General features: G+C 62.9%; 1 protein-coding gene across 1 annotated transcript in view; it reads right to left on the reverse strand.

Annotated features, from left to right (window-relative positions):
• Positions 1 to 7,275, reverse strand: part of TTLL12 (tubulin tyrosine ligase-like family member 12) — an 11,718-nt gene extending 4,443 nt beyond the window's left edge. The window contains exons 1-7 of the mRNA XM_014535125.1: positions 7,240 to 7,275; positions 6,871 to 7,130; positions 4,364 to 4,562; positions 3,472 to 3,631; positions 3,259 to 3,392; positions 1,105 to 1,181; positions 15 to 191 (exon numbers count right to left, since the gene is read on the reverse strand). Coding sequence (XP_014390611.1) covers positions 15 to 191; positions 1,105 to 1,181; positions 3,259 to 3,392; positions 3,472 to 3,631; positions 4,364 to 4,562; positions 6,871 to 7,130; positions 7,240 to 7,275 — 1,043 coding nt within the window. The remainder of the gene's footprint in view (positions 1 to 14; positions 192 to 1,104; positions 1,182 to 3,258; positions 3,393 to 3,471; positions 3,632 to 4,363; positions 4,563 to 6,870; positions 7,131 to 7,239) is intronic.
• Positions 7,276 to 10,407: the final 3,132 nt, after the last annotated feature.

The following is a 10,407-nucleotide window of genomic DNA, read 5'->3' on the forward strand; positions in this document are numbered from 1 at the left end:
AGGGGCTCAGGGGCTGTGAGGGGCGTGGGAGCTGTGGGGGGCGGGGCGGGCCCGGGCCTGGGGGAGAGCCGCACCTGTAGTCCTTGAAGTGGGAGAAGTTGTAGAGGATGTCGGCGTCCGCCTCGCTCTGCGTGAAGGTGAAGCGGGGGTGCGTGAGGTGGCTGAGCACCTGGTGCACGTCCGTGTGGACCCTGCGGGGAGGGGGCTGGTCAGGCGGGGGGACACTTACAGTCCGCTCCCCCACCTGGAGGGGCCGCCTGGTTAGGGTGAACAGGGGAAGCCGAGTGGTGCACCAAGGCGGCTTCCCTCCGTGGACACACAGGGACCGGTCGACACGCCACTGCCCACAGACACCAGGAGCCTGACCCTTAGAGGAGCCGCTGCCCCGGGTGCCCCAGGGGAGGGTGCTGCTCAGGCATGTGCCCCACAAGGCCTCCTTCCACACTGGTGCTCGCTGTGCCCGCCTTGCCCGGCCTGCGCGGGCCCTGGGCAGAGGTGTGGTCAGGGCCTGGGAGCCTGTCTGCTGGGGTGGAGGTGGAGGCAGGAGGGCCAGCCTGGGAGGGGCTCCGGGAGGAGCAGAGGAGCGGGGCTGGGCTGCTGGCAGGACTGGGGCAGGGAGCAGCTCAGGGAGGTGGAGGGGTGCTGGGCAATGGGCCTCGGGAGAGGGGACGAGGGCCGGGCAGCGGGAGGAACCCCCAGGACTGGCGGGTGGGGTGAGAAGAGGTGCTGCTCTTTCTGGCCAGACCCGGTCTGGGCAGCTGGAGGGGCTCCTACTGGAGGGAGAGGCCAGTCATCGCCGAGCGGGACCCACCTTGAGCCTGTCCACCAGGTGGACGGGGCTCTGCACCCCCACTTGCCCACTCACAGCCGAGTTCTGTCCTTCAAGGTGAGTTTTAAACTCTTCCTCCAGGCCCGCTCACCCCTCACTGCCTGTAGCATTCTCTGTGACCCTAAGAACCCCACTTTCGGCATCTCAGTCACTGCAGTGCCCCCAAGACAGAGCGGGCCTAGGAGCACCACGCTGAGCGGGTGCTGTTGTGGGAGCCGTGGAACCAGAGGGGGAGGGGGGCCCAGGAAGTCTGGCTGGAAGCTGCGGGTACGCACTTGAAGATGTGGTCGCTGGGACGCACCACTGGGTCGATGGCCAGTGGCAGCTTCTCCTTGTTTTCCTCCAAAATGGCCTGGAAGGAAAGACATGGGAGGTGGAGCCGGGCCCTCGAGAAAGGAAGCCGTGAGCACCGCCTCCCGATCCCAGCACAGTAGGGCTTGGGATCTGGGGGCACACCCAGCCCTCACGTGGAGCTTCCGACCACCCCCCGGGGGTCGGGGCTTGAGGCCCCGCAGGTGCTGGATGGCCCGTTCCTCAATCCACCGTCAAACCACAGCCTGCCCGGGAGGGGCTGCTCCCAGCTTGGGCAGCTGGTGGCTGACCTCCCTTTGAAGGGCTTCATTCACCTCCCCTGTGTGTGGGCTGAACGAGTTGCTTCTAACCAACAGGAAGTGGAAGAACATTGTGCAAGTTCCTCCAAGGCCTGGGGCTTCCTCCCCCTTCTCCCGGGTCACCTGCTCTGCGAGCAGTGAGCCGCCACCCCGGGAGGACACGCCAGCAGCCCTGGAGGCCCCGAGGCCTCTGCCAGCAGCCACACCTTGCCGTGTGGAGGCAGGTCCCAGCCCCCAGGCCTCCGGGAGAAGGGGCTGATACACGTCTGCTCCCGGGCGATAACTAGCTAAGCAGGCGACCAGGCCCAGAGCACAGGCCTCAGCCAGGGGGGCCGATGTGGTCGAACCACCAGGGCGGTTCAGGGTTGGGCTCTTAGCCCTCGTCCTGGCCAGTAGAGGGCGACCCAAGGAAGAAAGACATTTTAATTCATGTCCCTCTAACAAACGTTAACATCAGGAAGTCTCGCCCGGCCGGCGTGGCTCAGAGGTTGAACGTGGACCTGTGACCCAGGAGGTCACAGTTCGATTCCCGGTCAGGGCACATGCCCGGGTTGTGGGCTTGATCCCCAGTGGGGGACGTGCAGGAGGCAGCTGACCAATGATTCTCTCTCATCATTGATGTTTCTATCTCTCTCTCCCTCTCCTTTCCTCTCTGAAATCAATAAAAAATAAAAAATAAAAAAAAAAGGTCAGGAAGCCTCTGTCCCTCAGCCATCCTTAAGCCTCACTCCTTTGCCTTCACTCACTTTTCAAACGTTTACTAAGCACCTACTAGGCGCATGCACTCTACGAGCCTCCGGAACATCTCTGAACAAGAAGGGTGGCCACGGAGTGTTCGGCATGGCTAGTTCCGTCACCACTGTGATGACCCAGAATTCGCGGGAAAGTGCCGGCAGGACCCCCGTGGAACCCGCCTCCCAGTCAGCAGCACTCGGAACCGCTAGCATTACACGGCACCTCCCACAGTAACTCCGGGTGACTGGTTCACTCCCTCCCACAGCCCCGAGGCATTCCGTGAGCGGCTGCCGTGCTGGGGGATAAGGCGGCTTCGAGATGGGTGGGAAGTGAGGCAGAGGTGTGTGGCCTCTGCTCGCAAGCTATCAGGTCCCCTTGGTTTTGGACTCCGGTTCTCCCACCAGCTGTGACCTTTGGCAAGTTACTTAACCTCTCTGTGCCTCAGTTTCCTCATCCTCAGTACAACAAAGGCAAAAACAGGCCTGCTGGTCCTATTGTTGTAAGGACTAAGCACAGGCGCCCTCGCTGCCCGGTTTCCACCGGGGACCAGCCAACAGCAGGCAGTGGCAGGAGACCAGAGGGCAGGGGAGGGAAAGGGGCCGGGCGCTAACCCCTGCCCAGCCCTGCCCGGCCCTGGCAGTGGCTGTGTTCCTATAGGCCCCACTCCCCCACGCCCCCCAGGCCTCACTAACCCCGGCTCCCTGAGCTGCCCCACCACGTACTGGGCTCAGCACTTGGGCGGGGCCGGTGTGTCCTGGGGGGCGCTGACCGAGAGGCTGTCCACAGACTAAAAGCACCTTTCTGCCCTCACGGTGCAGCTACTTATCGGGGCTCCTGCACCTGGGAGCTGTGCCGCACGGGTTGGAATACAGTGTCCCTGTCCCCGGGGAGGGCGGTGTCAGGAGATGTGGGAATGAAGACAGGGAAGAGCAGCCGTGACCACCAGCACCCAGCTCCGTGGAGAGGGCGGCTCTGGTCTCTATGGCTCCCCCCATCCCCCGCCCCCAGGAACTGGTGTCATTCAGCAACACCTGGCGATGAGTGGAGGATGCTCATGAGTGGAGGGAGGCCGGGGAGGCCCACCTGGTAGTGCTCGGCGGGCGGCTCGGGCGTGTGGGAGCTGACGTCCAGCAGGTCGGTGGGCGCCCAGGGCAGCAGCATGCACCTCCGGACCAGGGGGTCCGTCTCTCCGTAGGCAAAGTCCCGGGTCACCTCCTCTGCACCGAGACACGCAGGCCCATCAGGGGTGGCAGGAGACGGCCTGGCCACCTCCGAGGGGGCGGGCGTCTGACTCACCGCCCGTGTCCAGGTCCCTCAGGGGCCACAGCAGCGTGTAGGCCACCTGCTGGGGCATGTAGAAGAAGGGCGCCGCGGCGAAGCTGGGCACGTCCGCGTGCTGGATGCGCGAGCCGAACTCGTCCATGATGTACCACACCGGCACCTTCTCCTCAGCCGTCTGTGGGCAGAGACACCGCCCTCGTCCACGGCCCAGCCACCGTCCCTGCCGCCCATCCCCGCACCCGGCACCAGCCACCCAGCGCTCTGAGCGCGGAGCGGCTGTCACGCAGACCCCAGCCCTCGGACCGGGGCCTCTGGGACGTGGCCCCGCCCGGCAGACCAGGACCCAGGCCGCAGACGGGTGATCGCCGTGGGCTGAAGGCGCGTGGAGACGAGGCATGCGGCCTGGCAGCCGCCGGGATGTGAGGCCTTGTGTGTGTGACCAGGGCTGGGGGAGGGGCAGACGGGAGACTTGTCGTTCAGGGGAGGTGACATCGAAGCTGAGATCCTGAGAACAACTCGTTTTTCCCTAAAAGTGGTGAGGGGCTGGAGCCGAGGGTGAGCGGGGGGCCGGGGGCGGGTGACCAAAGCCCCAGGACACGTGCCGACAGGACTCGACTCTTCTCCGAAGGCGCCAGGAAAGAGGCAGCCCAGGTGCAGGGGTCTGAGAGGGGGCGTGTCCTGTGAGCTTAAATCCACAGACACCCGGGTCCTGGTACTGGCTGGTCCAGGGCAGGTAACGGGCCCACGATGGAGCCAGGGGAGAAGGGGAGCTTGTTCACTGTGAGGTGGAGGCCAGCTGGGTCCGGGCTCCTGGCCGCCCACCAGCCCTGATCACATGGGCAGCGAAGGCCCATGTCCGCGTCCGCCCTCTGCCCTGCCCTCCCCCGCCCCCCGGCTGCGCACTCACCCCGTGGGACAGCTGGTAGGTCTGGTTGAACTTCCACATCTCCTCCAGCACCTGGTCCACGGCCTCGGCGCTGGGCAGCTCCCCGTGGAACTCGACGCCCATCAGGTTGGCCATGCGGTGCAGCAGCCCCGGGATCTGCTGCAGCTGCTGGCGGGCGTGCTCCACGCGGCATGTCCAGGCGTGGTCGATGAGGAAGATGCTGCAGGCACAGGCCACGCGGTGAGGCTGCCACGCGGGCACAGAGAAGGGCAGCAGCAGGGACGAGAGGAGGGAGGGGCTGGGCTGTGGCCTGGGCCCGCCTCCACCGACCACTCACTGTGTGGCCGTGGGCGCATGCCTCTACCCGTTTCTAAAACAGGACGACAGGGGCCTGCGTCCGACCACCGGCCGATGGAGCACCAGGAGACGGGACACACAACGTGCCGACTGTGCGCTGTGATTGTTACAGCGACCACCGTAACGGGGAGGGACCGCCCCACGCCGCGCACCTGCACCTGCACCTGCAGCCCGGCCACGGCAGGAGCTCAAAGGAGCCGCCACGCGGAGCTCATCACGCTCGCCGGGCCCTCAGGGCAACTGGGAAGCACCACGGCCTTTTTCCGGGAGAGGCCTCGGGTCCCCACACATATGGACACCGGCAGCCCGCACCCCGGTTTCCTGGGAGGAGCCTGGGGGAGGAGCTGCAGAGGGTCCATGCAACACGCAGGGGCTGAGAGGGAGGACCAGGCCATGCCCGCCCTCCTGCCCCCAGGACGGCGCTGCCAGACACCGACCCCACACAAACAGGTGAACGGGCCTGGCCTGTTCCCTGGCTAAGATGCCCGGGACGGCTGGTGTGCCAGGTCTCAGCTGCCGGCAGGCTCGGCAGGCTCTACTCTATGCGCTCACACAGCCGGCCCTCCGCGGCCTCGGCTTCAGCAACCTCAGGCTGAAACATCTGCCGCCCGTGAGGTCCGGCGTGCGGTGTGGTCAGGCCCACGAGGGTGGCATCTGTACGGACCATGTGCAGACGCTTTCTGGCCCCTGTTCCCTAAACAACAGCTCACACACGTTCACGTTGCATTAGGTATTATAAGTAACCCAGAGGTGATTAAACACACGCAGGGTGGGGTAGGTTACAGGCAAATGCAGGTGGGACAAAAGTACGGTTACAGCTGCTCGCAGGGAAAGTAATACAATAACTAGTCAATAACACAAGAATAAGCCCTAACCGGTTTGGCTCAGTGGATAGAGCACCGGCCTGCGGACTGAAGGGTCCCGGGTTCGATTCCGGTCAAGGGCATGTGCCTTGGTTGCGGGCACATCCCCAGTGGGGGGTGTGCAGGAGGCAGCTGATCAATGATTCTCTCTCATCGATGTTTCTAACTCTCTATCTCTCTCCCTTCTCTGTAAAAAATCAATAAAATATATTTAAAAAAAAAAAAGAATAAAGTGCTTCACGTACTCACAAGTGCAGACCTCCTCCTGCCCACCCTGTGCTACGCCGTTTATCCCGGGGAGGTGAGCACCTGCGGGTTTGGCATCCGAGGGGGTCCTGGGACCTTCCGCACGGGCATGAAGACGCGGTTACTCTGTATCCCCTAAAGCAAGTGAAGGTGCCCTGCCCTCCTGCTTGGAGTTCATGCCACGTGGCGCAGTGCAGAGCTCCCGGGCGCCCACAGGTGGGAACAGAGCAGGCCCAGGTGGAGGCTGGTGGTGCTGAGCTCCGTGGGAAAGAAGGGCCTGGGAGTGTCTGCATCAGAGAGCTGGTGGCGGAGGTGCTGGGGCTGCCGTGACCTGGGGGGCCACTCCCACCACCTCGGGCTGGCGAACGCGGCCCGCCCCTTCCCTGAAGAGCCACGGACACGGGGCCTGACGACTCCCAGAGGCCAACAGGGTCCTCTCTCCAGGTGCCAGCAGAGTCTGGCAGAGGGACCTGCAGGCCTGTCCTGGCCGGCAGCCCCGGGAAGCAGGGAGCTGGGGTCCAGTCTTAGCTCTGCCCTGTCCACCCTGTGGCCCCGGACAAGGCCCAGCCCTGCTCTGCTCTGGGTTCGGTGTCCTCACCTGGGACTCAACCAGACCACACTCCTCAGTCCTGGGAACAAAGCCCCAGAGAACATGTTGGGTCCCAGGCGCCACCCGGAGATGCAGATTCCGGAGATGGGGAGAGGCCAGGCGTCCTCGCAAAAGCGGGGTTCCCCAGTAAGACTGCGATGGGTTGACACCCACACTCAACTGCTAGGGGTGCTGGCGAAGTCCTTCCCGCCTCCTCATCAGCAAAACCAGAACAATCACCTGCTGCACGACCACTGTGGCGGGTGGGCACGGGAGGCCGCTGTCAGGACAGACCCACAGGCGGCGCCACCAGTACCAGGACCGCCGCAGCCCTGAGCCCCAGGGAAGCCTGGGGCCACAGCTCCTGCAATGGCTGCTGCTCCCCAAAGCCCACGGTCTCGGGGGGGGGCCTCTGAAAGGAAGCCTGGCCTTGACAGCCACACGCAGATGACGACGGCCCACCCAGGCCCTACCTGTTGGGGTCGGCCGCCTGGAGCCCGTTCTCGTTGGTCACGATGACCTTGTAGCAGAGCTCGCTGCCCGGGTTGGGCTTCTTCTTGTGCGCTTCCCGTGCGGCCTCGTCCTCACTCTCCTCCTCCACTTCCTCCACTTGCATGATCCCAAACATCTCCCCCGCGTCGAACACCTGGGGACCACAGCGTGGGTGTCGGAGGGAGGCCCAGCCCCGAACCCTCACCACAGCCGGACTTCCGCTCCCGGCCTCCAGGTCAAACTACACCCCTCAGGAGAAGCTGGGCCTGTCGATCGCCATCTACCCATTTCACAGGTGGGGAAACTGAGGCTCCTAAAGAGAGCGGGGTCAGAACGGGGACCCAGCCTACCCGCAGGACCACGCTTAGAAGCGGGCCTGCATGCATGTGTCCGAATCATGTCTCCTCTGGCCCCTGCTGCACAGGGAAAGCGAATTCCGAGGCAGAGTGTGTGTGTGTGTGTGTGTGTGGCTCTGGTCACACTGGAAGCAAATGAAGGTCAAGATCTCGGTGGCCAGGGATCTCACCCCAATGTTGCTCTCACCAGGGGAACCCATCGAACACCAGGGCAGCTGGGAAAACCCAGAGGGGAACAGGTGTCCGGGCCTCCTGTGGCCACTGCGCCCCCGGCCGAGCAGCAGCCAGGCCCGCGGGAAGCGTGACCTGAGGTCCGGGCCAGGAAGATAAAGGCCCTGGTCCCTGCGTTTCCCTGGCAAAGGACAACTGTCAGCCACGTGCTGCGGGTGAAGAGTCAGCCTCCTGTGTGCTCTGGAGCCGGGCCATGTGACCTCGAACGAGACAATGAGCCACGCCGTGCCTCAGTTTCCCCATCCGTACAGTTGGCATAGTAGGACCTACCTCAGAGGGTTGTTGGGAGGATTCACGATGAACACACATAAAGAGCTAGAACCTGAGCCCAGCAAATGCTCCAAAAGCACCTGCTCCCAGCATCCCACCATTCTGAGGCCTGGCACGGGGAGGGGGGCAGGGGAGGGGGGTACCATCGCCTTCCAGGATAGCTTTGCCGGCTAGGCCAACGCAACGGTGCACAGGAGTCCCTGGCACACAGCAGGGACTGAACAAAGGCCAGCTCTCCCAAAAACCTATTTCTCATAATTATTAAAAAAAGATGCAAAATTCACCCCAGCAGTTGGAAACCTGCTAGCTACCTGGGCACAGGCAGCTTCGTGCGCTGGGCAGCACAGGCCCCTCGGGGTGTGAGGATGAAGCACTCAGGATCTTGCCCAGGGAGCTACGGCCGAGTGGCAGAGCGCAGTCGGGCTGGGCCGTCTGGGAGGACCGGGTGAGTGGTGCTGGGCCTGGAGGGCCCCCGGAAGATTTTACGGAGGAGACAGTCAGAGGGGGGCAACCTAAGGCCTGGGGGTGGAGGGCGTCCTCAGGACTGGCTTCTGCCAGGCTGTAGGTGGGCGTGACCACAATCCCTCCACGGTGGAAGCACTGAAACTTACACTTCCCCAGCCTTTCCAAGGGACCTTTCTTTTGAGGCAAGGCGCCAGGATCATCGCCTTGCGGATGGAACTGGGGGACCCCATCCCTGCGGGCAGGTGCCTGTGCCCTCCCCACATGTGGGTTCACAGCAGCAGCAGGTCCCCTGCAACAATGACTGCAGGGTGGGTCAGGCAAAGCCGTGACTCACCGCTCTGCCCATAACTCGGAGCGGCAGCGAGGCCATGGAAAAACACTGGGGCAGAGCAGGCGCGGGCAGGGCAGAGGGGGCGCTGGTCCGGTGACCGCCCGCTGTGTGCTGGGCACGGGTGGCACCTTCTCTCATGCCTTCCCAGCCCTCCCTGCCACGACTCCCGATTTCTAAGGTGTGTGTGTTTTTTTTTAAAGGATGTTTTATTGATTTGAGAGAGGAAGGGGGAGAGAGACAGACAGACATCGATGTGAGAAACATTGACTGGTTGCCTCCCATACTCGCCCAGACTGGGGATCAGATCCATAACCTAGGCATGTGCCCTGACTGGGAATGGAACCCACCCCTTTTGTGGTGCACGGGATGACGCTCCCACCAACAGAGCCTCCGGGCCAGGGCAAGACCCCGGTTTCTAGATGGAGGCTCCATGGGGCGAGTGACCTGCCCACGTCAGAGCTCACTGCCCATGGAGGCTGGCGGGGCTGCAGCGAGTGAGGCCCTTTTATACCTAACAAACTGCTGGGGTCCCCTCCCACCCCAGGGCAAGTGCTCAGGAAATGCAGGCGGAATTGAGGGCAAGTCACTGGGGAGGGGAAGGGGGGAAGGGGGAAGGGCATTCACTGTTACAACAGATAGGTATGGACTATCTGCGGTGGACACTGTATCTTTTTTACAGCAACTGCCTGTGTTTTGAGCAGGAAGGTACTTGGTCCAACCCCAACTTTGCAGATACAGAAACTGGCTGAGAGAGGGGGCTGTCCAGGCCCGGGGACACCCTGTCTGGCTCTGGAGTTCCCCTCAGGAGGGGGAAGGGCATTCACTGTTACAACAGATAGGTATGGACTATCTGCAGTCGACACTATATCTTTTTTACAGCAACTGCCTGTGTTTTGAGCAGGAAGGTACTTGGTCCAACCCCAACTTTGCAGATACAGAAACTGGCTGAGAGAGGGGGCTGTCCAGGCCCGGGGACACCCTGTCTGGCTCTGGAGTTCCCCTCATCACTGACACCACTTGGTCTGCCTCGGCCCCAGGAGGCAGCCCCCTGAAAAGGGGCCTGATTCCAGCTAAGAAGGACCCACTAGCTGGCCCGTGAAAGTGCTCTCTCTGTCTTCAGCATTGGGCCAACTACACCAAACCAGGGGCCACCCCGTAGCCAAGACCCCGCCCCCCCACCCCCCTGGAGGCCCAGGCCAGAGCAGCTGGTGAGCAGAATGGAGCTGTCCTCACGAAAAGGGAGAACCTACACATATCTAGGACTTTTTCATTTTTCTTTAGATGTGTTCTCCATCTCCCACACTGTTTTCTTTAATCTGCAAAATGTGGGTGAGTCCGGCTCAAGTCCAATGAGGAACATGAAAAACTTTTATGACCGAGAATTAAAGCCACACAAATTCATGGGGCTCCTGTTCTCCCAGGGGGAGGCGGTGGCTGAAAGCTTCCAGTTCTGACAAACTTCCCGAGCCTCAGTTTTCTCAACTGTGTAATGGGGGTGATGACCCTCACTCCTCCCAGGACAGCTCTGGGCGTGGAGGTGGAGCAGCAGCTCAGGGCCTGGCGCACAGCAGGAGCCAGGCTTCGTTTTAGTTCCCGGTTCCGCGCGGCCCTGGCCAGGCCCAGGTGCAGGCAGGACCGGGCCACCGGTATGGGCCCGGCAGCCACTCTCAGGCCCCCCACTTTCGGCGGCTCCTAAACTGCCGGGGACGCAAAGTCTAAGTCGGTCATCACGGCATTCGTGGCTCTTCTCTGCCATCCACACCGCCCCCAACTCCAAGACCTGCCCAGCGGGGCACACCACGAGCCCCCGCCTCCCCCACCCTCCGTCCCACACACACCTTCTCCGCACGTGTCCAGCCTTTCCC

This window comes from Myotis brandtii, unplaced genomic scaffold (genome assembly GCF_000412655.1).
Source record: "Myotis brandtii unplaced genomic scaffold, ASM41265v1 scaffold138, whole genome shotgun sequence".
Taxonomy (NCBI): Eukaryota; Metazoa; Chordata; class Mammalia; order Chiroptera; family Vespertilionidae; genus Myotis; species Myotis brandtii.